General features: G+C 40.8%; 1 protein-coding gene across 18 annotated transcripts in view; it reads right to left on the bottom strand.

The window, feature by feature from the left end:
- Window positions 1-27,916, bottom strand: part of LOC307096473 (ubiquitin carboxyl-terminal hydrolase 9X-like) — a 221,341-nt gene that overhangs the window by 108,751 nt on the left and 84,674 nt on the right. For 15 of the 18 annotated variants that reach the window (XR_013813295.1, XM_079766139.1, XM_079766132.1 and 12 more), the window contains 5 exons: window positions 20,242-20,448; window positions 16,837-16,970; window positions 14,596-14,744; window positions 3,690-3,777; window positions 450-792 (listed from right to left, as the gene is read on the bottom strand). Coding sequence is in view for 17 of the 18 variants with exons in the window: in XM_079766139.1 (XP_079622265.1) it covers window positions 450-792; window positions 3,690-3,777; window positions 14,596-14,744; window positions 16,837-16,970; window positions 20,242-20,448 (921 nt within the window). In the remaining variant the exon portion in view is untranslated. Of the gene's footprint in view, window positions 1-449; window positions 793-3,689; window positions 3,778-14,595; window positions 14,745-14,779; window positions 16,612-16,836; window positions 16,971-20,241; window positions 20,449-27,916 lie in introns of those variants that run through there. The other 3 variants (XM_079766135.1, XM_079766138.1, XM_079766131.1) reach the window with 2 other exon arrangements.

The following is a 27,916-nucleotide window of genomic DNA, read 5'->3' as shown; positions in this document are numbered from 1 at the left end:
TTGAAATAAGTTAAAAAATTTATATAACAGAAAAAGCAATCCTGATAACACCAGTAGTTTTTGCACAACTCTATCAATTATTTTTTTTAAATCAATGTTTTTGAAAATAGGTTTATAATCCTCTGGCTTTAAAGATGTTTCAGGGCCAAAACCGGTTTGGCTCAGTGGATAGAGCATCGGCCTGCGGACTGAAAGGTCCCAGGTTAGATTCCGGTCAAGGGCATGTACCTTGGTTGCGGGCACATCCCCAGTGGGGGGCGTGCAGGAGGCAGCTGATCGATGTTTCTCTCTCATCGATGTTTCTGGCTCTCTATCCCTCTCCCTTCCTCTCTGTAAAAAATCAATAAAATATATTTAAAAAAAAAAAAGATGTTTCAGGGTTGACTCTGGAAAAGGTTTAGGAAGAGAAAAGAAAGGGAATAGAGCAAGAGCTCCTACTTCTGACTTACCCTCCAAAGGTAGTCTAATCCTATAAGTTCCAAATCATCCATCATATAGGCTCTTCTTTTTACTACTAGTTTTCCTTCTCGACAATTAACAGCTTTGAAGAATTGTTCAAAACATTTCATTCCATTTTCAGTTAAAAGGCAAGGATCGAGTTGAAGCACATTATTTTCAAAGAAGTCCTTATTAATATCAGGATCTAAGTCTGGTTCATCCCCCATTAACTTGGAATACCATTTAAAGCAGGCTTCACGATCACAGAGGTAAACTGCATTCTCTGCTAAGCATTTCCATATTTGTTTTGCCTGAGGAGCACAGAGCCACAGCTGGCCATCCTTCAGTAAAAATCTTGAAAAATTTAAGAAGTCAGTAATTAGGTTATATAATTTTATTCTCAAACACAATTTATTTTGATATGTCTGAAAAAATACTTTTATCATAATTACAGTAAAAAAGGTATTCTTTCAAAAGAACTTATCCATATAACTAAAGTAAAAAAAAAATCAGATAATTCATTTGTGAACAAACATATATTTATTGGACAACTGCAAAATTAAGTGACTTGTCATAAATATTAAAGCTTTTTCATTGTTCTCAAGAAGTTCAGTCTTTGAAACCAGATACTGATTAAATTCCCTGCTTATATATGGTTTCCCTGCCTATATATGCTTACATATTGAAAAAGGAGGTATTACACTAAAAGTGACTTTCAGAGATAATTGAATGTTTTTACAAAATAAAGCTGTTTAAAATTTTTAAGTTTCTGAAAATATTATACTCAAAACCTGATGGCCACAATACATATGCATTTTAAACTTATATCCGTTAGTCATTATTAGTATGCCTATAATATTTTAAAATGTCCTCTGGAGCTTTTTAGTTGTGTGACTATTAGTTTATTCATTAAAATAGTATTATAATGAAGTTTTGAAGATTCTGCTTCAAGCAGTCTCCCTCAGTAAGATTCTAGTTTCTTCTACCATTTTCTGCAATTTCCATGAATGACAGTTAAACAAAACAAGATAATAATAATAATGTAAATAAGTGTGCATTTAATTCTGTTATCAAAATGATAGTGGCTTCATGCCCAACAGACTACAGTATACTTATTTAACGTCAGTGGGTTTCTTCTTTTCTGTCTTAATTAAAGTATTCTAATATTCCCATAATTTAGATTTTTAATGTATCTAAGTATGAAGCTTTTTTTTTTTCTAGCTCTTAATCTTATTTAATCTTTCGTAACTTTATTTATAGTTTCCTACCTTTATTTGTTTAGTCTTATTTAATCTTTCCTACCTTTATTTATAAATAGTTTGAAAAATCACTGTCATTGAAAGAGCAGAGACTTTAAAGTGAGACATACTGGATAAGTCCAGAAATCCAGTGTTACTATGAGGATTAAAGTGATTAGTAAGTACAAAGGTAAATATACAGTAGTAACTCTTTAGTCTTTTTACCTTTTAAAGAATTAGTTGTAGTACTAAGTATTTACTGAACAGGAACTATAAAAGGTCTTCTGATTTTAAACTTCAATAGAGTAGATAAGTTCTAAATCACTGGTCTATTCTAACAAAACTAAGTGATATAATATATATGCATTTATAAAAAGGAAGAGAGTCTCAACAAAGGAGGGCTAATCTTTTTTTTAAGGCTGTTAACATGAAAAAAATCCAGTCATCAAATTTTATGATATGCATTTAAAGTAATCTAAAAAGATCAGGTCAACCCAGAAGATTATATTACATATGTTTCAAATATGCTTGCTTTTTTATGTGTTACTTGCATTCCTAAAAAAATTTCAATCTTTAAGTTATATATCCATAAATATACACATATATTGTTATCAAAAGACAAGCATTACTGAACAAATTCAACCTAGGACTATATTTAGCTTTGGCTTAAAAAAGATAGGTAATTTTTCCTTATCCCCATGTAAAGTGATGTTATTACCTATGCCTTTATTAGCCATTGCTGGAATAAACAAAGCACCAGAGAGCACCAACCATCTTAATCCTTACTGTTCATGACAGCATTAATGAAAATGTAGTTTTCTAGCTGATTGTTTTTGTGTCCTATAGTTCAAACTTAGAAAAATGTGTAAAGAAAAAACTTTTTAAAAAATCTTTTAAAAAATATTTTATTGATTTATTACAGAGAGAAAGGGAAAAAGATAGAGAGCTAGAAATATCAATGAGAGAGAAACATCAATCAGCTGCCTCCTGCACACCCCTTATTGGAGTTGTGCCAGCAACCGAGGTACATGTCCTTGACCGGAATCGAACCTGCGACCCTTCAGTCCACAGGCCAACGCTCAATCTACTGAGCCAAACTGGTCAGGGCAAGAATAAACTTTTTTAACAAATTATTTATAACACAAACTAGATGCTCATTGCACGAAATTTGTGCACGTGGTGTGGGGGGAATGTGTCCCTCAGCCCAGCCTGCACCCTCTCCAATCTGGGACCCCTCAAGGAATGTCCAACTGCCTGTTTAGTCCTGATCATACTGGTATGATTGGGCCTACAAGAGCAGTCGGACATCCCTCTCACAATCCAGGACTACTGGCTACCAACTCTCGCCTGCCTGCCTTCCTGATTGCCCCTAACCGCTTTTGCCTGCCAGCCTGATCACCCCTCACCACTCCCCTGCCAGCCTGATTGATGCCTAACTGCTCCCCTGCCAGCCTGATTGCCCCTAACTGCCCTCCTCTGCAGGCCTGATCACCACTAACTGCCCTCCCCGGCAGGCCTGGTACCCCCCAAATGACCTTCCCTACAGGCCTGGGTCACCCCCAACTGCCCTTCCGTGCAGGCCTGGTCACCACTAACTGCCCTCCCCTGCAGGCCTGGTACCCCCCAAATGCCCTCCCTTGCAGGCCTGGTCACTCCCAACTGCCCTCCCCTGCTGGCCATCTTGTGTCCACATGGGGGCAGAAATCTTGTGTGTTGGAGTGATGGTCAATTTGCATATTACTCTTTTATTATATATGATAACTCAATTTGAATTTTTAAAGAAAGTTAAATGTTAACCAATACTTAATAATCAACAAACAGAAAATGTACATTAACTTTTGGCAACAATATTTGGTAAAATATTTAGCTGCACAATGGAATGGTTATCTAAAAGACAGCTATTAAAAGAAAAAGAAAATAAAAGAGAAAGACTTGGCTATGAGGAGTATTACACTGCATTCCTTATATGTGTGCCTTAAAAGAGAACAGCATTATGAATTGCTTAAAACCAACCTAAGGAAGTTAAGCCGTTCTTGGACTTCTTGAACATGACTATATCTACTTCCAAGCCTTACAGTCTGTGGGTCATAGTCTTTGTGCTCTGAAATTAAAAAAAAAAGAAAAACAGTGCATTATGCACATGTATATCCACATCACTGTTGACTTTAAACAAAGAAAATTAAGAAGTCAATAATCATTCATTATTACGTCAACTGTAATAATGATATTTACATATATGCAATTTGCCCCACAAAAATAAACACTTGTTACATAGTCAATGCAAAATATGATCGACTGAATGTGCTATTAAAAATAATTTTTCAGACATGATACTGTACATAGAAAACCCTAAAGACTCCATCAAAAAATTATTAGACTTAATAAATGAATTCGGCAAGGTAGCAGGATACAAAATCAATGCCAAGAAATCTATGGCATTTCTATACACTAATAATGAACTTACAGAAAGAGAGACTAAAAAAGCAATCCCATTTACCATCGCACCAAAAAAATGAAGATACCTAGGAATAAACTTAACTAAGGAGGTAAAAGCCCTATACATAGAAAACTAGACCACCAACTTACTCTGAAAAAACAGATAGAGGAAGACGTAAAGAGATGGAAGAACATACCATGTTCATGGGTTGGTAGAGTCAACATCATTAAAATGTCCATACTACCCAAAGCAATCTACACATTCAATGCACTCCCCATTAAAATACCAATGGCATATTTCACAGACCTAGAAAGAACTCTCCAAAAATTCATCCGGAATAAAAAAAGACCCCGAATAGCCACAGCAATCCTGAGAAAGAATAAAGTAGAAGGGATCTCAATACCAGATTTCAAGCTGTATTACAAAGCCACTGTTCTCAAAACAGCCTGGTACTGGCACAAGAACAGACATATAGACCAATGGGATAGAAACGGAAAGGGGGCAAGAGGCAGAGAAACATTGATGTGAGAATGAAACATCAATCAGTTGCGTCTGTACCCATCCATACTACAGACTGAATCCCCAACCTGAGCATATGTCCCAACCAGACCAGGAATCAAATAGGCAACCCCATTGTTGCATTGCATGACAGGCAACTAACAGAGTCACATTGGATAGGGCTGGAGGATATGCTTTTTTTATTTTTTAGAGAGGAAGGGAAAGAGACATTGATCAGTTGCCTCCTGTAGGCACCCTCACCAGGGGTTGGGGATCAAACCCACAACACCTAGATATGAGCCCTGACTTGGAATAGAACCTGCAGCCTTTTGGTTTACAGGATGACACTCCAACAGAGAACCATTGGACAGGACTGGATATCCTTTATTCTTTATATACAGTGTATTAGCTAGTACTCTGGACTTACTTCATTAACCTTGTGTACTGGGTGAAAATGTTTATCAATTAAAAAGCAATGGAGCCTGTCCGATGTGGCTCAGTGGTTGAGCCTCTACCTATGAACCAGGAGGTCGCAGGTCAGTTTGATTTCCAGTTGGGGCACATGTCCTGGTTGTGTGCTCAATCGCCAGTGAGGGAAAAGGAAGAAGCCAATCAATTATTCTCTCCCATTATTGATGTTTCTATGTCTCTCTCTCTCTCTCTAAAATCAGTAATAAAAAAAAAGCAATGGAAAAAATAAACAGTACCTTTTGTCCGAAAAGTACTATTTATAATGTTTTATCAGAGTTTGATATGCTTCATTCAAAAAGAATTAAGAATTTAACTAAAATATGGGTTTACAACATAAAAATCTTGGCTTAAAAATTCTTATAAGGCTATTCATTTCAATATCAAGCAAAATTAAAGTCACAAGAGAATCAGAAATCTTGGATAAAGCTCTGAGCCTAGAAATGACAAAATTAATTTGCTGTGTAAAACAGAAGACACTGAAAATAAATTACTGCATTAGTGCTGTCAGCCATTCAAGAATCTAACACATTTATTTAAAAACTAGAGGCCCGGTGCACGGGGGTGGGGGGTGTCCCTCAGCCCAGCCTGCACCCTCTCCAATCTGGGACCCCTTGAGGGATGTCCGACTGCCTGTTTAGGCCCGGTAGGATCGAGCCTAAACGGGCAGTCGGACATCCCTCTCACAATCAAGGACTGCTGGCTCCCAACTGCTCACCTGCCTGCCTTCCTGATTGCCCCTAACCGCTTCTGCCTGATAGCCTGATCACCCCCTAACCACTCCCCTGTCAGCCTGATTGATGTCTAACTGCTCCCCTGCCAGCCTGTTTGCCCCCAGCTTCTCTCCTCTTCCAGCCTGGTGACCACTAATTACTCTCCCCTGCAGGCTTGATCGCCCCCAACTGCCCTCCCCTGCTGGCCATCTTGTGTCCACATGGGGGCAGCCAGCTTGTGTTGGAGTGATGGTCAATCTGCATATTACTCTTTTATTAGATAGGATAGAGACCTGGTGCATAGGTGGAGGCCAGCTGATTTGCCCTGAAGGTTGTCCTGGATCAGGGTGGGGGTTCTCTTGGGGCGTGGGGCAGCCTGGGCGAGGGGCCTGTGGTGGTTTGCAGGCTGGCCCCACACCCCGGCGACCCAAGCGGAGGCCCTGGTATCTGGGACTTATTTATCTTCTACAATTGAAACTTTGTAGCCTGGAGCAGAGCCAAGCCTTCTGCTCACTCCGTGGCAGCAGCCATTTCTGTTGTAATTTATTTATCTTCTATATAATTGAAACTTTGTAGCCTTAAGCGGAGGCCTGGGCTGGCCAGGGTGTGCAAAAGCTTGGCTTCCTCCATCGCTGGGGAAACCCAAGCCTCCCTCCTGCTCTCTCCGTGGCTGCAGCCATCTTGGTTGGGTTAATTTCCATATTACTCTTATTAGATAGGATTCTGAAGTGGTCATTTAGAAATTATACAATTCCTTTTCGATAATACTTCTGTTATAATAGCTCCTTTTGAAACTGGTAAAGGCAATCTGAGTCTTCAAAAGGGCAATTTTTTTTTCTATCAGAAAAACCTCAATTATAAGTAAAATCTTGACTCGCTATAAAAACGAAACATAGAAAATGTTTAGTTATGTATTCACCTGGGTGTGGATTTAGTAAAGAACATTATGATTGCCCTGGCCAACTAGCTCAGTTTGTTAGAGAATAGTCCCAATATTCCAAGGTTGCAGGTTAGGTCCCCACTGAGGGCATATAAAAGAATCAACCAATGAATACATCAATAAGTGTAACAACAAATCAATGTTTCTCTCTCTTCTCCTCTCTCTATAAAATAAAAAATGACTGCTTTGTACTTCCACATGCAGAGCATCAGCCAACAATCTTAAAATTTTATTGCTTAATTTCATCGAAAGTAATTCATTGTACCAAACCTCAGGTCTCCAAAATTATTTTCTACTACCTACAACAGTGATGGCGAACCTATGACATGCATGTCAGCACTGACACACGTAGCCATTTCTGATGACACGTGGCTCAGCGGCCGCATGCCGAGGATTAAACATTTGCTGCTCCCGAGGATGAAACATTTGCGAAATAATGTTTTTTTCTCAAAGTGACACACTACCTGAGTTATGCTCAGTTTTTTGGCAAAGTTTGACACACCAAGCTCAAAAGGTTGCCCATCACTGACCTACAAGTTTTCTGGTTTGTTTGTTTTTCCAGAGAACATACATTGAAGCATCTGACTAAACTCTGGACTGCCACTGTAGCTCTTTGTCTCTTAGTCGATGATCTAAAAAGTAGATGATCTAAAAACATGTATATGTGGGCTTACTGAGGAATTTTTTCAGGGGTAAGAAGGGAGACAGCAAGAGTAACTGTTTTCAGATACAATTTCAAGTCTTCTACATATATAAAAGCCTAAGTGATCATTAATGTGGAACAACCTATCGCTATGATGTGCACTAACCACCCCATCCCCTGATCAGGGCTTGCCAGCCAACCTCTTGGTCCCTCCCTCCGGCTGGCAGGACCCTACCACCAGATGGGGAATGAGTAACGGGGTGGGTGACGGAGAACGTGGGTGGTGCCAGGGCAAGGCGAGTGCAGGCTGGGGGCAGGGCCAGCTGCCAGCAGCTGGGGGAAGAAACACCCCGGTCAGCAGCCAGCATCAAGAGAGGCTTTTCTTTTCCCCCTAGTGGCGTGCAATTCAGAGTTGCCCACTGTGGAGCTGCCCAATCTCTCCGCCGACCCAGTCAGACTGTGTCTGGTGGGCAGCAGGGCAAAACACCCCAAGCCGCTGCCCACAGGTAGGAAGCTGGCGGGAGTGGGGCGTGGATGTAGGAGCCTTGGAGGTGGATCACCTGGTCCTCACCACGCTCTCCGCCTAGAGGTGTCCAGCTGCCAACCTCCAACCCCAGTAACTGAATCAGTGGTGGGGTGCCAAGCGATCCTGGAAGGTGAGGAAATGAAACTTGGGGCGAGTACCATGGGTGCAGTCACCGTGACCTTCCCTTCCCAGGATAATATTGTGCTCCCTAACCTTGAACGCACCAAGTGATAAATGTGGATTCACAAAGAGAGAGGCCCCCGAGGAGCTTCATTTGAAGGGATGTAAGGAGTTACTCACTTCTGACACCCTCCGCTTTGCTTTAATGCTGCATTCTCCTTCCCTAATATATGTTACTTGAAGTACACAATGGTTTGTGTTTAGACCTTTAATAAACATGGGGGAAGCAAAGTTTTGTGCCTTAGAACAAAAGTGTCAGGAGTCTTTGGGGTTGGGGGTGGTTCTCTCTCACACACACATATATGCGCACACACACAATCCTTCCTCCCCTCTTCCCTGTCCTGGGAAATCTTTTTTTTTTTTTTAAATATATTTTATTGATTTTTTACAGAGAGGAAGGGAGAGGAATAGAGAGCTAGAAACATCGATGAGAGAGAAACATCAACCAGCTGCCTCCTGCACACCCCCTACTGGGGATGTGCCCACAACCAATGTACATGCCCTTGACCGGATTCGAACCTGGGACCTTTCAGTCCGCAGACCGACGCTCTATCCACTGAGCCAAACCGGTTTCGGCTGTCCTGGGAAATCTTTTATGCAGAAAGTTAATCCTAGCTCCTCAGAACCCACCCTTGCTGGAGTGGCCTCTGTTTTGTTTTTTTCTCTCACAAGGTTTTTTCTAACCTTTAAACTGGCAGTCGGTCATCCCCCAAGGGGTCGCAGATTGAGAGGGGGCACAGGCCAGGCTGAGGAACACCCCTCTGTACACCAGGTGACAGAGCTGTTACTGCATTTGTATACCAAATTTTGTGCACCAGACCTCTAGTCTGTAAATAAGGTGCAAATAATTCAGAAAACTATTCTTCATACAGACAAACCAATTGTTTATACTTTTTCCATTTATTCTTATCAGTATGTCTATTTATATATACTTGTATCACTTTTGACAACCATATGAAGATAAAATACACATAACTCTACTCCTTAAAACTAAGTTTATCTCTTAATAACACAGACATAATTAAGGTTAATAAAAGACCAATCCATAGTTAACCCATATAAATCTCATTTAACTGCCCCATTGTTGCCATTTATGATTTCCTTTTTCCAAGTCCAGAACAAATATAGGTTCACAAATTGCATATAGTTGTTTTCCTTAAGCAAATTTCCTTAGTTCTTTTTTATGTTTCTTACTCTTATTCTTTAGGAGTAAGTTTTGTCGTCTAATGCCACTAAGTTTGGGTTTGCTTCATGCTTTCTGTAGTTAAATGTATTTTTGACAAGAAATATTGCCAAAGATACTATGTCATCTCATACATTATCAGAAGCTGTAAGTCAATTTGTCCTAATTTTAACAATGTTAATTTATACCACTTTGTAATTAATAATATTTGGATGGTACATCAGCATCTGGTCCTCATAGTTTCTCTCACTCACAAATTATCCACTACTTTTCCTACATTTTCAGTTAATATTCTTTTCAATTAATTCATTTATATTTATCTCTATGGATTCACTTGTGAACCGTCCTATATAATAAAAGGCTAATATGCAAATCGACCAAACAGTGGAATGACAGGTTGCTATGATGGGCACTGACCAGCAAGGGGCAGATGCTCAATGCAGGAGCTTCCACCTGGTGGTCAGTGCACTCCCACAGGGGGATTTCCACTCAGCCAGTAGCCCTGAGCAGGGCTCATGGCTGGCGAGCACAGCAACGGTGGTGGGAGCCTCTCCCATCTCTACAGCAGCGCTAAGTCATCAGTTGGACATCCCCAAGGGCTCTTGGACTGTGAGAGGTGCAGGCCAGGCTGAGGGACCCCCAAATGCACGAATCTCATGCACTGGGCCTCTAGTTTGAAGATAAAATACACCTTGAAAAGGTTATGATGCATAATATCATTATTTTGATGCTTAAACTCACAGATTCTGCTAGGGAAAGCTGACTCATATATTTTCAACATGCCAATACAATACTCAAAAAATAAGTTTTCTTACTTTCTGAAAAAATAATGTTCAAGTTTCATCTTTTACTTTCTTGCCATTGGCACAGAAATACTGGTCATTTCTCTGCCATAAGCTTAGTAAAATTAGTATATCAATTTGAAATCAATTATTTATTAACTAGAGGCCCGGTGCACGAAATTCGTCTGTGGGGTGTGTGTGTCCCTCAGCCCAGCCTGCACCCTCTCCAATCTGGGACCCCTCGAGGGATGTCGGACTGCCCGTTTAGGCCCGGTAGGATCGGGCCTAAACGGGCAGTTGGACATCCCTCTCACAATCCAGGACTGCTGGCTCCCAACTGCTTGCCTGCCTACCTTCCTGATTGCCACTAACCGCCTCTGCCTGCCAGCTGATAACCACCTAACCACTGCCCTGCCAGCCTGATTGATGCCTAACTGCTCCCCTGCCAGCCTGTTTGCCCCTAAGTATCCTCCCCTGCAGGCCTGGTCCCCCCTAACTGCCCTCCCCTGCAGGCCTGGTCCCCCCAAACTGTTCTCCCCTGCAGGCCTGGATCCCCCCCAACTGCCCTTCCCTGCAGGCCCAGTTGCCCCCAACTTCACTCCTCTGCTGGCCTGGTCACCCCCAACTGCCCTCCCCTGCTGGCTATCTTGTGGTGGCCATCTTTGACCTCATGGGGGCAGCCAGCTTGTGTTGGAGTGATGGTCAATTTGCATATTACTCTATTACATAGGACTAGAGGCCCGGTGCATTGAATTCGTGCTCGGGGGTTCCCCTCACAATCCAGGACCAACTGCTCACCTGCCTGCCTGCCTGATCGCCCCTAACTGCCCCCGCCTGCCGGCCTAGTCAATCTCTACTGCCTCCTCCGCCAGCCTGGTCCACCCTAACTGCTCCCCGCCCCAGATGGCCTGGTTGCCCCTCACTGCCCCACCTCTACTGGTCTGGTTGCCCCCAAGTGCCCCCACTGTGGGCCTGGTCAGTCGTTTGGTTGTCCCTCACTAACCCCCTGCTGGCCTGGTCGCCCCATGCAGCCTCCTGCTCGATCATTTGGTCACCCCTCTCTAACCGCCCTCCTTGCCTGGTCGCCCATGCAGCCTGTTTGGTCGTCCATTCAGTTGCGATGGTCGCTTAGGCTTTTATATATATAGATACTTTATGGCTAACATGTAGAAATGAGGTAGAACTATTAAGTGGACCAAATTGAGGATGTGCACTGCTGTTCAATGACACTTGTAAAGACATCTTTATTTGTTGTTGTGGGCAAGTTGTCCTGAAAATAGTCAAGGGTAGTATAAAAGCAAAGAGAATCGGAGGAGGTAATGCAAAGTGACAGTCCTTAGAAAACACAGATTTAAATGAATTGCAATGTGTCCTATAGTCATGCAAACTTTGTTCAGAAATCAAAGAAAATAACAAAACTTTCATTAAAAGCAAATAATGCAAAGGGTCTAATTAACTAAAATGTATTTTATTATACTCTGTTGATGACATTATATGGTGTTGAACTAAAACTGCAGGAACCCAATGTTATATTGTTACATATCCTATATAAAAAAGAGCTAATATGCTAATTAGACCGAACAGCCAAACGATGTTCTGGATAAAGCTCTGACTGCGAAGGGCTGTGAGGGCCCACCAAGGCAGCCTGGGCTGCAAGGCTCGAGCCCCTTGCACAAATTTCGTGCATCGGGCCTCTAGTTTTGTCATATTCTCAAAAGATCCATATAGTATACTTTTTATAGAGACGTTCACAATGATTTGTGCTGGGATTAGCTTTAATATCATCTTAATAATTCAATGTTAAAAGTGTTGGTAGAAAATTTATTTTATCTCTATATTTAAAAATTAATTGATTTAGCACATTTAATCAGAAATAGAAAGTTTTCAAAAGTGAAAGTTTAGCTAAGGGACACAGATTCTATAAAATCAATGAATTTAGAGGAACTTATCAATACAATAAAAATTCAATTGTTTGCTATGTGTCAGTCATCATTCCAGCAATGAGTATTCCGTTCTAGTGATTATTACCTTCTTTATGAAGTAGATACACACTACTGTTATTCTCGTTTTACTGATATGATTAATCTTAATCACAAGAATCTTAAGTAACCTGCAAGTTAGCTATTAAGTGTTAGAGACACCTTTAAATCTATGCATTCAAACCACTCACTTACAAAGAAGCAATAAAAGCATAATGAAGAATACGGACATTCTTATATTCAAAAAATAAGATAAGCAAAGAATGCAAGCACAATTTGAGTCAATGGAAATGAGTATCCTAGTAATGTGAAATGCACCTGTGCCTCATATTATTGCCTTGGCAGTTAGGTTTTCAATTACTATCAATTAAATTAAAAATACAGAAATTGAGTAAATAAAAATTATTAGTAGAGTAAAATATCTAGCTGAATTAACTTTTGGAAAAGGTCTTAACTAGTATGTAGGAGGGATAAATACTACCAAAGTGTGAGGTCATAAAATTTAATGACTACATATAAAATTCTAGCTATGTTACTGATTCTGGCTGCTCCTGCTGGAGAATATAAATAACTAAGTTTCATGTCAATGGTACCTTCCCTGTCCTAGTTTTGTACTAAAAAGAAATCTTTGAACTTAACAGGCAGAACTGATTTGATTTTTTTTAGTCCAAAGAGTAGAGTGGACTGCATTGATAATATATGAGAAGAGCAGGAAGTCATCCATTATGCTTATGTAACTTGTACATGAATAGTTGTATTAAGCAAAATCTTGGGGATTTTTACAACCAACTTAATATTCAACCACATCACATCACAATCACTAAAGGTACAAGCTCTGGAAGTCTACTATTCTAGCCAAATGTGGCACATTTAAACATATATGACTATATTTTTTCCTAATGTAGCATGTCAAGTGAGGCATATTTTCAGTTCACCAGTATGCTCAATCCTGACTTCAACACTTAACAATAGAAGTTTCTCTTCTCCATATTCAAAATAATAAAAATAAAAATTGGGAGTACAGGTGACATTTATTTTATTTTTTTGCTTTACCTATGATTTTAGTGCAATACTAGAGGCCCAGTGGAAGAAATTAGTGCACATGTAGGGTCCCTAGGCCTGGCAAGTGATTAGGACCCATCAGGTTCCTCGCCTCCATGCTTCCTCCTTCCCTTGCTCCCTCAGCACCCAGCTGCTGCCACAGGTCGGCCGCCATGTTCCGCACCACCCCTGGTGGTCAATGCAGGTCATAGTGAGTGATCGAACTCCTGGTTTCCCAGTTGAACTCCCAAAGGAACACTGCATATTAGCCTTTTAGATATACATATTCACAGTGGAGGTATAGATGGTACAAAGAATTCTTCATACTCATGCACACACAGATTTCTGATAAAAGTGTCAAAGAACAAATAAATAAAATTGATCTGTAAAGCACCAGAAGAAAGCCCTCCAAATTGCAAATATTAAATACCTTTCTATTAAAACTACAGGGAACTTATCCCAATATGTTTAAGTAATTTCATATTCTGAGAACCAATAAGGAGTAATAGTGATTACTATGTAGTAAATTTTAAAAAAATTCTTTGAACAACAGAAAATATTAACTAAAGGTTTAAAAACTACTGTAATGTGTGCAAAAACAGAACTGGGCAAAATAAAAATTGGCAAGTTATAATCAAGTTTCCTTGAAAAGCAGTTAACCGTGGTGTCAGTAAAAAAGGAAAGGATTTAAAATGAGTAAATTGCATACCCAAGAAAGTAGCAGTTGCAGATATAAGCAATTCCCAGATACAAAAGAAAAGAAACCAATTTAACAGGATGTGCAGAGAGGAACACAAGGACTCAGTAAAGGCATTAAAAAGCTAGCCTAGCTCTAGCTGGTTTGGCTCAGTGGACAGAGCATCAGCCTGTGGACTGAAAGGTCCCAGGTTCGATTCTGGTCAAGGGCATGTACCTGGGTTGCGGGCACATCCCCAGTAGGGGGTGTGCAGGAGGCAGCTGGTGGATGTTTCTCTCTCATCGATATTTCTAACTCTCTATCCCTCTCCCTTCCTTTCTATAAAAAAATCAATAAAATATATATTTTTTAAAAAAAAGCTAGCCTAGAGTTTAGGTCATATAAAATTGGGAGGACAAGTAGATCCATAAGTATAAACATTGTACAAATAATTCACTTACATTTTTTGTCCTTTAAAAATATATTGTCACTAAGAAAAAAAAAGTATATATATATATATATATATATATATATATATATATATATATATATATATATAGTCATCAGAGGGGAGGGAGCTGATGGGGCAGGAAGAGAGCAATGAAAGGTGATATATGCATATATGCTTGGCCCATGCTTGACACAGACAATAATGTAGGGAGATCTTTGGTTGGGGTGGGAGTTAGGTGGAGGGGGACAAGAGGAGGGAAAATGGGAGACATCTGTAATATTGTCAACAACAAATAAAAAATATATATTGTCATCTGAGGTAATTATGTAAGGACAAAACAAAAAAACAGGAAAGAAGAGCCCATGTGATTCCCAATAGTTAATGTTAGTTTATAATACATACCTCTAGCATACAGTCGCATGCTATTCATATAAGTTGCAATATTTTCTGCTACCAAAGTAACTAAGGAATGATTATGTTGCAGTTGGTTGATTAAATCATGACGGTAGAATACATGGGGACTTCGCTGAGTCTGACTAAAACGAGAAGAACTTAACAGTATAATAAGGCAAATGAACACTACTGTAACAAGTTTCGGTTGCAAATCAACTAACTTTACAGACCAAAATTTTAACTACTACTTTAAAAGTATAAAACATCTTACATTCAGGACAATATACTTCTTTAAATAACAAAACATCAAGCAATTGGAAGAGAATAATCAATGCCTCAAAACATATTTAGTTCAAATATTATTTTACACAAAACCACCGACCAGTATTCTCAAATTTCATCTATGAGACTAATTTACACAGTATAGTTTCAAAGCACATGCACAAATGCACAATGTATATATGTTAAAAAATGTTAGCCATTATAGATCAGTCTGGAACACTGAGTTGCAGCCAGTTATGGCTACGGATATCACCAGAAAGATACCTAATTATCTTCCTATTCCTATTTTTTCATTTTCAATGAAACAAATCAACTCACATTATAACATATGTGCTCAAATCTCCTGTTTGGAAGAGTATATGTAGTATTTATTGTGTATATGAGTAACCAAAAAATGGAGACGTTTGACAATATATAAGTATGTAAGTTAAACATAATCAAAGTATGCCCTTCACAAACAAATAACATTAAAAGATTATTTCAGAATTTTCTCTAATATTTATCTCCATGAAATGTCATAATTTCATGAAATGTTTCCAATATTAGAAAAACCTGAAAAATAAAAACATCAAAATGACAATATATAATTCTGTATAAACAGGAAATGTTTACATGCATAATCACATCAATCTACATTTGTAAAGGATCTTGTAATTGTCTTACACACAAAAGATATCTCTGAAAGGTCAGAAAATTATTCTAAGATTACAGCTAATTAGACAGAATTGAAGTTCACTACCAGAAATCTTAACTGTGTTGAAAATAATTATTGCCACTATACCTGACTTTCTCTGTCATTTATTTTCATGCCATTACAAATATACCCCCAAATTTAAAAAAGACAAATTAATGCAATTATAATTTAAACACATAACATTAGTCACTTAGCTAATGTAAAAACTAGCTATTTAAATCTACCTAAAATAAATACTTGTCTTGTCATTTTCTATAATTTAAGTTGCTGTAGTCTTATCTTTGAAAATTAACTTCTACATTAAAGATAAGGAAACCTTCTCTCCTCTTCTGGAACTTACTATGTCCTAGCATGAAATTTAGGTTAATAAAATTTTTGAGAAATGTTATAATAGAACACTTAAGGAGCTAATTAATAAGAACTGTATAAAATATAATATTGAATTAAGAATGAATACTGGACCCTAGCCAGTTTGGCTCAGTGCATAGAGAGTCAGCCTGCAGACTAAAGGATACTGGGTTCGATTCTGAACAAGGGCACATGCCCAGGATACAGGCTCAATCCCTAGTAGGGGGCATGCAGGAGGCAGCTAATCAATGATTCTCCTCATAGATGTTTCTATCTCCCTTTCTCTCTCCCTTCCTCTCTGAAATCAATAGAAATGTATTTTTTTTAAAATTCCTTCAATAAAAAAAAAAAGAAAGAATGAATATTGGGCCAAAGAAAGCAACAGAAAAGGTTTAAAAAGGAGGGAGGGAAAGATAAATACAATCCATACTATAATGTCTGTATATATTATGTTAGAAAATCAAGACAATCTATATATATAGTATACATAAAGAGGTAATATGCAAATTGTCTGTTACTGTGTCACAGTAATGACTGTTCAACAGGCTGGGCGGGGCTGCTGGTGCAACCAGTCACCAGCAGATGCATGGAACACCTCTAGGTCCCTGGGCCTGCTCCCGGGGGCACGCTGCAGCTCCTGCCGGCTCCTAGAAGCGGCTGGCGGCCTATTGTGCGCAATATCACGTGCTGGGTCACTAGTTCTGAAATAAGAGCCCAAGATAATCTTGATTCTAATACTTAACTTCTGTATAATAAGTATAAAAATAGAGGAACACACCAAGGAATTGTGTTTGTTCAAACAACGCAGCATTAAGCTTCTGGTATTCCACTTTTGATTGTTTTTTTAAATTTACTTTTTCTGATATGCTGTTCTCCACATAACATATAAATTAAAATTAGAAATTTTTCTATATCAAAAGACTTACCTTAAGTTTTGAGGCCCTTCACCAAATAAACTACAAATTTCTCTTATTTGTTTCAGGGCAGGAATTACCCACTTATTTGTGCGAAGTTCTTCTATAAAGCGATCTATCCACTGGATCTTTTGTGTGTCTCGATCCTTGCAAACACATACAAACATATAAATATACCTCAAATTATTTGAGAATTTGAGCACTGATATCACAAAAATTATGATGTAATTATAATAGTTGAATTTAAAAAATGCTTTAAATATATTATTTTAACCTTTTGCACTCTGATGTCGAGTGTGACTCGACATGGTTGGCATCGGTAGCAGCTTGTATGTCGAATTGTATTGAATGTATCAATAATTTGAAATATTAAAAAATCCAAATAAATAAGTTTGTATGAAAAGAAACTCCAGTTTTTTGTTCTACTACTGCGCTTTGTAAAATCTGGGGTATTTAAAAAATTAAATCCTGAGTAGAATAAATGAATCGAGAAAAAAAGCAAGCGAGTGCAAAGGATTAAAATCACCAAACTTCAAAGCATGAAACACCACTACAAAAATCCAGTGTTTCATGGATTCAGATATATCTACACCAAGACTTAAATCTCAACCTTAGGCACAATCAAAGAAAAATTTTAAAACTATGCTTCAACATGGGTAAACTTAGAAAAACATAGAATTCCAAATATTAACATATACTGGGTGTGATGTTGCATATTTTTCTAAAAAGAGCCAGAAACTCCGACAATTTATATTTCATCAAAACAACAACAATGTATCCCTGACTGTTGATGCTCAATGGTTAGAGCTTCAGCCAGCAAACTGAAGTATCATGGGTTTGATCCCCTTCTAGAGTCGTGGGAGGCAACAACTGATGTGTCTCTCTCTCACATCAATGTTTCCCCCCACGCACTCTCTCTTTCATGTTTTTTTAATCACTCTCTCTCTCTCTCTCTCCCCCCCTTCCAGTCTCAGTGGAACAAAATATCCTAAGATGACATTAGCAACAAAAACAAGTTGTTGTGACTTAAAAAAAAAATTAAAGCCCTAACTGATCTGGCTCAGTGGATACAGCTTTGGCCTGAGGTTTGAAGGGTCCTGGGTTCAATTCCGATCAAGGGCACATGCGCAGGTGTGGGCTCGGTCTCCAGTACACGGTGTGCAGATAGTAGCTGATCCATGATTCTCTCTCATCATTGATGTTTCTATCTCTCCTCTCTCTCTCCCTTCCTCTCTGAAATTAATTAAATTTTTTAAAAATATACAGTGAATGTTGAATAAAATAGTGCAATTATTCACCTAAATTAAAGTTAAGAATGTTGAAGTATGTTATAAGTTTATTTCTAATATTCTGCCATGGGTTACTTGCCAAATAATAGGTCTCACTTGGGGGAATATATCCTAGACTGTAAATATTATGCTGTTTTCATATCACTTTCTAGGAAAAATTTATGAATATGAAATTACTAGTCTGAATCCTTGCATATTAGGAACTTTAAAATATTTAATGAATATTAAATGTCAATAACTCTTAAAAGCACCTTGTGTAGGAGGCCAAAGAAAGTGATTATATTTACAAATTTTCCATAATGATAACAAATGAAGACTCAGGTTAAAAAAGAAAAACTCTTACTAAATTTCATGAAATCCAATAACTATTAATGTGGCAACGTACAAGACATTGTGCCATGCAATTATATGAATAACTAATTAGAGTTGAGCTTCTATAGAAAATATACTACTCTGATTCTCTACACTTCTCTATTTAATAAAATAGAATCTAAAATCAAGGTTTATATAAGCATTTGAGATGCTGAATATTTAATGAATAGTCAAACCCAAGTATAGTAGTAGTACAACACTGGCAACTAAACTAGGTTTTTTTTCTTTTTCAAAAATGTTTAAATTTATTTTAGAGAGGAAGAAAGAGGGAGAGAAAGATAGAAACATCAATGATCAGAGAGAATCACTGATTGGCTACGTTCTGCACATCCCTTACTGGGCATGTGCCCTTGATCGGAATAGAACCTGGGACCTTTCAGTCTGCAGGCTGATGTTCTATCCACTAAGCCAAACTGCTGGCTAGGGCAGTTGTTTTTTTGTTTGATAAATCTGAAGCTCCAAATACATTATTACATTCTGCAATTTAAAAAAACAAAACAACTCTATTTTTTAACTACTTTTTAAGAACGGTGGCTAAAACAAACTTTAATTTATATCTTCTTTAGAATTAGAAAAAATCAGTTTTATTTGTACAGGTGGGACTAACTAATTCACAACTATGAAGAATGACATCTTAATTTTTCAAGTATCTCAGGTAAAAATATTCTTCTCTAAATTATTATTCCTAGATATATGCGTGTGCATGTATGACAGCACTTTTTTGATTAAGGCAATAAGTTCAACAAATACTTCTGAACCTTGCCCTGATCGGTTTGGCTAGGTGGATAGAGCATCGGCCTGCGGACTGAAGGGTCTCAGGTTCGATTCCAGTCAAGGGCATGTACCTTGGTTGTGGGCACATCCCCAGTAGAAGGTGAGCAAGAGGCAATTGATCAATGTTTCTCTCTCATCGATGTTTCTAATTCTCTATCCCTCTCCCTTCCTCTCTGTAAAAAAATCAATAAAATATATTTTAAAAAATACTTCTGAATCTTTAAAATTAGTTTTCAAACCTGAAAGCATCTTTTCAGCTCGACTGACATGTTTAAAAGTTAAGCAGAATGCCTGCCCTTAAGTAACTACCCTACTAGTCTTTCTTTTTTCTTTTTTTTTAAAGAAAATACATCATTATGCCTGCCTGGTATGGCTCAGTGGTTGAGTATGGATCTATGAACCAGGAGGTCATGGTTCAATTTCCATCAGGGCATGTGGATGCCTTGCGGGCTTCATTCCCAGTACGGAATGTGAAGGAGGCAGCCGATCAAGGATTATCATCAATGATATTTCTATTTCTCTGTTCCTCTCCCTTTCTCCCTAAAATCAGTAAGAATATATTTAGCAAAAAAGAATATAAGTAAAGTTTAGTATGAAATTCATACTTAAAATCAGTCAAATAAGTGACTTAAGTTACCTGTAGATAAGCTGCTGTGATTTGTTCATAAAGACACTATTTAGAAAATTCTGTTAATTTTATTAACTTTTTGAGCATAATATCCTCCTACCCTTCTATTTTATCACAGACCACAGTACTACCATACCAAATAAATTTATGCAAACTCTTTTAGCAAGGAGGTAAAAAGCCTAAATGATACAAAAATTTGCTGACAAAAGTAAGAGGAGAAAACTAAGTTTATATAACAAAAGTAAGTGAATTATTCAAAACTACTTAAAAAAAAAAGAATTATCCTGTAAATAAACCACCTTAATTGTGAAGGAAAAAGTCAGAAAAATGAGCAGTAAGTAAATTCTCCCATACCTGGGAACAACTATAATCTAGTATTTTTATGTGGGCACTGAGAGCTAAGTCCATGATGTCTACAGGCACATCATCACTATGGGCGAGATTCCAGAGCAGATTCAACACTTTGTGTGCCATCACACCATCTTTATCATCTTCTGCAAGACGACGTATTAGCTCAAGTAGCTTTTCACGTTGTTTCTTACTTGCATTTGTCCAACTTGCCTAGAAAATATATTTAAATTATGTAAAAGCACAACATATGCATGTGTTTATATTTTATTCTTCCCAACGACACACACACCATAACTGAACAGGCAAGTCATAGAGACAAAAATTAGACGGGTGAGAGAGTGGAAAGAGATGTTATTGTTTAATGGGTATAGAATATCAGTTTTACAAGATGAAAAAAACTATGGCGATAAATGGTGATGGCTGCACATTAGGAATGTAACTAACACCAATGAACTGCAGATTTAAAAACAAATTAAGATGATAAATGTTATGTCATATGTATTTTACCACAATAAAGAATTGAAAATAAGTTACAAATAAAAAGAGCAGATTAGGAAGTAAAGTTACTTACACATTTTGAAATGTGTAAAATACATTTCAAAAATACAGAGAAAAGTTTAATAAATTCTAAATTACTGACCAAGGAAAAACACCCTAATTTCTACATACAAATTCAGAAGTAGATAAATGTTCATTAAAAAAAAAACTAAAATAGGGGGGTGTGGGGAGGGCAATGGTAAGATATGTACACATATAATACCTTAATAAAAAAATTGAAAAAAAAAACAAAAAAAAACTAAAATAGTTGCATGTTTGAGAAAATGTAATAGATATGCTTACCACTATTCTCCCACAGAGAACAACAAAAAACCCTGGAGAGTATACATAAAACAAACATAAGAAGGCTCTGGATACTGGAGAGAAGAAAGTAAAACTACTGGAATTTTCAAAACCTAAGGAATGACAAGGTGGTTAAGTCCCCCAGATTTTTTGTTTCCTATATTGCATACTTGAAACTGCAAAAGCCAGCAATCTGAAAACACTGCTGAGTGCAGTCAAGGAAAGCCCTGCCCCGCAAAGACATTTATGTAGTCAAAGGACCAGGAAACAGATAACCTAGCATGACAGAAAGCATTTTCTGAACTGTTGGTTTGCCCTATTCCAAACCAACAGTTCAGAAAAAAATGTTGGTCCATGAGTGGGAAGCCTGGATTTCATAAGGCTATATAACAAAGTTTATCAACCCCTCTGGGGTAACATAAGAAAAGGATAAGTAGTAATAGCAGTCAGTAGTAATGAGGAAGTCCAGTTTAGGTGATGCTAGAGGAGGTCCAGCAGAGTTAGGACTTTTATCCCTACCCAGCCGTACTATCCCCCCTGTATACTGTTATAGAATTGAACATATAGTCAAAATTTCCTTCTCACCCAGCAGTAATAAGGTATGCCCCACCTTGGCAGACAAGGATGTCTGTGATGGGAACCTAGAGTTCTTTCTCTCCCTGGCAATAAAGAAGAGTCATTCCTTTGACTGGCATCTAGAAACAAGCAGTTTATTCCTAGCACAGAGACAGGCCATGGCTGCTGCTTTCCTCATGTCTACATTGGCCACCTGGCTGCTCCAGCCCACATAGAACTTGTACCTCCACCATTGTTCTTTCTACCTCTTGAAAGCTTAATCTGTTGTTGATTTCTGTTAACAAAACAAAACAAAATAAAACCCTTGCCCATCAGATCAAGCAGGAATTGTGGCAGGAAATGAAAGACTGGGGTATGAGGAAACGAACAGCTACAGTTGTTTCTGTTCAGTGAGAATCAACCTTAAGTCATTCGTATGTCCTCAACAAAACCAGGTCTGGCAACAGATGCAGAAATCAACAATGAGACAATTGTGAAACCAGCTTCAATTTCAGAGAAAACTATTAAATTTAATCAATAAACCACACTGACAATGTAGATGGCCTCCTGTTCAGCTGCCTCTTCCAGAGCACACTGATGGAAAAAAAAAACAACACCTGCAATTCTGTTCTACAAGTAAGGATATTGATGCCTTTCATGAAATTAATGTAGGTAAATGTGTTATAAGCTACCCCATGGGTAATAGGAAATAACGATGTGAACTAACTTTCTAAACCTAGGGATGAATTGTGGGGAAGCATGAGACTTGGATGGAAAGCTTGTAAGAAGGATAGTCTGAGAAAAGGGAAGTGTGTGAAAAACCGCCTGCCCTGTTTATCGGAATTACAACTTAGGCGAGTGTCAAAGGCAGCACCACTAATTATTCCTTCACTTTTCTGAATAAGTCTGTGCAAATGCAGGCCCCTGGATGTTTACTAGAATCCTTATTCTTAATCCCTGGATGCCCTTGCCTAGAGGACAATGTCAGCACATGTGTCCTCCCAAGATTACTCACCCTATTGATTGTATCTAAAAGATAAACTTTATCTGAAACTGTAATAAAAGCCTAGGGAGGAAAGCAATCGGGGCTGCCTAGTTGCTATAGCTGGGCCATCCCTTAGCCTCTCTTTCACAGCAAACATTGTGTGGTCTGCTGGCCAGCCCCAGCAAGGTGGTGCCCATGTGAGGAGCCCCAGTAATAAATATGGTTGTACTGGGGAGATCAAAATTGGAATACCCATTGCATATGCATAGGTATTTTGCAATGTTTCTACATACAGATAGGATGGGAAAAGGTCCTGGAGGTGATGTCACAGTTACATCTCATTGATACACTCCCAAACAGCAACAAAATTCTTACAGATATTGTGGTCTCCGCTGTTGGCATTCCAAAGGAGCACTATATCACTGATGTGGGAATAAAAAGAGAATTCAACATTCCATCACTGCTAAACCAAAGTTGGTTGAAGATAATGGATTTTGAAGGAATTAGAGAGAAAGCCAGGTATATCACTCCAATAACTGGGAATACTGGTCACATGACAGCAGTGATGCTAATAAATAATACCATTAATGCTGCAAAAAATGTGCAGAAACTGTTAAGGAGCTTGGAGAGAAACTAACTATTGTGTCTTCTGTACCATGAACAGTACCCCAAGCCAGTTCAAGAGGCAAAATAAGCCAATAGAAATGTAGCATTTTATTTATTTATCAAACTCACATAGTTTTAAATTATGCCTTGTATTTAATGAAACCTTAAAGCTCTATAGTACCTTACTAAGAGCACACCACTATCATGCTTGGCGATGCAATCTGGACATAATAGAAGCCATTATCCTAGTGATTAACAGGGGGCCAATGTCAAAATGAGAATGGTTAATTAGCCCTGGCTGCTTGGCTCGGTTGGAGAATCATCTTGTACACAAGAAGGTGGTGGGTTTGATTCTAGTCAGAGCCCGTACCTAAGTTTTGGGTTCGACACCCCGTTGGGGAGCATATAGGAGGAAACTGATTGCTGTTTTTCTCACACACTGATGTTTCTCTTTCTGTCTCTCCCTTTCTCTCTGTCTCTCCCTTTCTTTCTCTCTAAAATAAAAAAAAACATATCCTCAGGTGAGGATTAAAAAAAAAAAAAAAAGGAAAAATTGCTATTTAACTGTCACATCACTTTAGTTTCAATTTGCCTTTTCTAGGATTGCATTTCCTAAGAGCTATTCCAGTAAGAGTTGATATTTACATTAGGTTCCAAACTTTTGTGTTCAACTAGTCAAACCAAAGGAAAAATTTTTCTAAATACAATTAGGGAAAAGGGAGAAATGATGATAATTGATAGAAAAAAATGTACACTGATTTTTATAATTATTAACATATACCCAAGAGAAAAGTTACATGTTAATAGTATCCTGAGCTATCATTTTATAACTTGGTCATTGGAATAATGTCTCAGATTGCTCCATGTGCTGTTATCTCTTGTTTAGTGTGTATAACCATATTTAATGTCTCTTTAATTTAGTTTTCTAGGATTGAAAGGCTTATTTTATAATTCATGTATATTGTCATTTTTGTTTTTTCCTATATATAAACTTTATTGTTAAATTTTTCCCACCACTGAGGGTATATGTATGATTTTTTTTCTATTGTCTCAAGTTTTACGTATGTCTACTTTTCCCCTAATTGACCCCCTCCCCGGCTAGCCATTCCCATCCCAGGGCAAGCCCTCAATGCCCAGGTGTCTGTGTCCATTTGTTATGCTAATATGCATGCTTACAAGTCCTTTGGTTGCTCTGTAACCCCCCACTCCACCCCTGCCATTTGTCTCTGGATCTATTCATATTCATCTGTATGATTTCTTATTGAGGGTATATGTATGATTTCTTTCATAGAACTTAAAATTTACTTTTGAAAAATAAAACTTGGACTTGATTAATCATTAGGGCAGCTTGTGTAAGTATGCATCATATTTTTCCACCAAAGAATTGTTATGAGGTGCCTGCTTTTCTCTGAAGCACCTACTGGCTTTAGTCAATACATGTTTGCGAGTTTGAATTAATACTGAATTTAATTAGAATTTCTGTTTAAAGATTTTTAAAAAAATAAAACACTTTTGGCTGGTAAAAACACAACTACCCTTAAAAAGTTTAAATAAGCTCACAATCTCATAACATAGTATCAAAACTTTCACGTTTAAGTTGCAAATTATTCAACAGAGCAAGAATCATGAAGACATTATCTACACTAATAAAAGAGAAACATGCAAATTGACCATCACTTCGCAAAAACCCACCAGCCAATCAGGAGTATGCAAATTAACCCAACAATGACGGTGGCAGACCTGCCCCCCAGAAGCTCCGGGCCTCTGGGTAGCATGCATGCAGGCGCAAGGCGACCGGGTGGGGCAGGACACCTCCTTTGAGGGGGTAGGCAGGGGGCGGCCTGCAGGGGAGGGCAATTGGGGGCAACCAGGACAGCAGGGGTGAGCATTCAGGGGCAATCAGGCTGGCATGGGAGCAGTTAGGCGTCAATCAGGCTGGCAGTAGCGGTTAGAGGCAGGCAGGCAGGCAGGCAGGCAAGTGGTTGGGAACCAGCAGTCCTGGATTGTGAAAGTGATGTATGACTGCCTGTTTATGGGGTTGGGCCTAAACGGGCAGTCGGACATCCCTCTAGGGGTCCAAGATTGGAGAGGGTGCAAGTGGGGCTCAGGGACACCCCTCACACACGAATTTCGTGCACCGGGCCTCTAGTATCATCTAATCTAATAATAGACAAATATGCAAATTGACCGCACCTTCGCTACGCCCAAGCCACGCCCACCAGCCAATCAGGATGAATATGCAAATTATCAAAACCAAAGATGGCGGCTAATTTGCATATCACGACAGCGTAGAAAGAAGCCAAGAGCTGCAGAAGGGAGCAAAGCTGCAGAGAAGCAAGCAAGCGGGGGGGCGGGGGGCGGTGAAGGGAGGAGCGGAGGCGGGGCCGGGGGAGAAGGGGCGGGGCCGGGGGAGAAGGGAGGAGCGGAGGCGGGGCTGGGGGAGAAGGGAAGAGTGGAGGCGGGCCGGGGGAGAAGGGAAAAACAGGCGGGCTGGCAGAGAAGGCGGGCTGGGGGAGAAGGGAGGAGCGGAGGCGGGGCCGGGGGAGAAGGGAGGAGCGGAGGCGGGGCCGGGGGAGAAGGGAAGAGCGGAGGCGGGCCGGGGGAGAAGGGAAAAACAGGCGGGCTGGCAGAGAAGGCGGGCCGGGGGAGAAGGGAGGAGTGGAGGGGGGCCGGGGGAGAAGGGAAGAGCGGAGGCGGGCAGGGGGAGAAGGGAAAAACAGGTGGGCTGGCAGAGAAGGCGGGCCGGGGGAGAAGGGAGGAGCGGAGGCGGGGCCGGGGGAGAAGGGAAAAGCAGGCGGGCTGGCAGAGAAGGCGGGCCGGGGGAGAAGGGAGGAGCAGAGGCGGGGCCAGGGAAGAAGGAAGGAGAGCAGGCTGGCGGAGAAGTTAGAAAAACAGGGGGGCTGGCAGAGATCGCGGGGTGGGGGACAAGGGAGGAGAGCAGGCAGGGTGGGGTAGAGTGCAGCAGGAAACCCTATTGCAGGATTTTTCCTGCAACGGGAACGCTAGTATATAATAATAGAGTAATATGCAAATAAGCATCACTCCGCTACGCCCACGATTGGGCCGGCGGGAGGCTGGGGGGCGGGACTCAGGGTGGCCTCTCAACGGCCGGATTGGCCCAGACCCGCCCCCATCAGCGATCGCGCGGCGGCAGTGGTGGCGCCCAGACCCGCCCCCATCAGCGATCGCGGGGCAGAGGTGGTGTCGCCCAGATCCGCCCCCATCAGCGATCACGGGGCGGAGGTGGTGTCGGAGCCCAGACCCGCCCCCAACAGCGATCGCGGGGCGGAGGTGGTGTCGGAGCCCAGACCCGCCCCCATCAGCGATCGCGGGGCGGAGGTGGTGTCGCCCAGACCCGCCCCCATCAGCGACCGCGGGGCAGAGGTGGTGTCGCCCTGACCCGCCCCCATCAGTGATCGCGGGGCGGAGGTGGTGTCGGAGCCCAGACCCGCCCCCATCAGCGATCGCGGGGCGGAGGTGGTGTCGCCCTGACCCGCCCCCATCAGCGTTCGCGGGGCGGCAGCGGTGGCTCCCAGACCCGCCTCCATCAGACCCGCCCCCATCAGCGTTTGCAGGGCAGCAGCAGTGGCGCCCAGACCCGCCCCCATCAGCGTTCAAGGGGCGGCAGCGGTGGTGCCCAGACCTGCCCCCATCAGCTTTCGAGGGTTGGGGCGACGCCCGCGCCCGGACCCGCCTCCATGCTCCTGCACTGGGGGAGGGCCTGGTCAGCAGCCGCCTAGGCTGCTTCAAGGGCCAAAGAGGGAGGCAGGGCCAGAACCCAGCGGCCGCAGCTGCTGTGGGGCCCAGGGAGCCAGGCAGGGCTGGACAGGCAACCTCAGGGTGGGCCTGTGGGTGGGTGCAGCGGCGCAGCTTGACAGCAGACAGCAGGGCCTGCTTGGCTGTTGCCGCGGCGACCCAGGAGCAGACAAGCGCAGCTGCAGGCAGCACCCAGCAGGGCTTGCTTGCCCATCGCTATAGTGTGGAGCAGGCAAGCCCCGCAGAGAGCAGAGAACCACAGGGAGCGGGCCTAAGGTCAGCAGGACATGCCCTGAGGGCTCTCGGATTGGAGAGGGTACAGGTCGGGCTGAGAGACGCCCCCCCCCCCCCGTGCATGAATTTCATGCACTGGGCCTCTAGTATAATAATAAAAGTGTAATATGCTAATTAGATTGGATGTTCTTCTGGACGAAGCCAGGCTGCGAGGGCTGAGGCAAGCCACAGCAGTTGTGAGGGCCAAGCCCCTTGCACGAATTTCATGCATCGGGCCTGTAGTCTACCGTATATAATAAAAGTGTAACATGCAAATCGACGGAACAGTGGAATCACCAGCGAAATGACCCATCAGTATGACATGCACTGACCACCAGGGGGCAGAAGCTCAACGCAGAAGCTCCCCCCAGCCCGCAGGGGTCTACCCGATCACCCTTCCAGTCACCGTGCAGATAGGCCCTGATCACCAGCCGGGCCTAAGGACCCTACCCATGCACGAATTTCGTGCAGTGGGCCTCTAGTCCTAATATATATAAAGAGCTAGGTGGCATCATGACCGAACGGGCGACCCGTCACCATCAAGGGCATGGAGCACCTCTCGGTCCCCCCTCTACCCCTGCCCCCAAGCTGCTCACCATGAGGGGGGGCTGGCAGTGGGGCGGAACTGAGGACTTGAGCGGCAGTGGCAGGCTGCTTTGCTTT

This window comes from Cnephaeus nilssonii, assembly GCF_951640355.1.
Source record: "Cnephaeus nilssonii genome assembly, chromosome: Y".
In the NCBI taxonomy this organism is placed as follows: domain Eukaryota; kingdom Metazoa; phylum Chordata; class Mammalia; order Chiroptera; family Vespertilionidae; genus Cnephaeus; species Cnephaeus nilssonii.
Note: the sequence above shows the minus strand (reverse complement) of the source record. Positions and strands in the feature narration are given on the sequence as shown.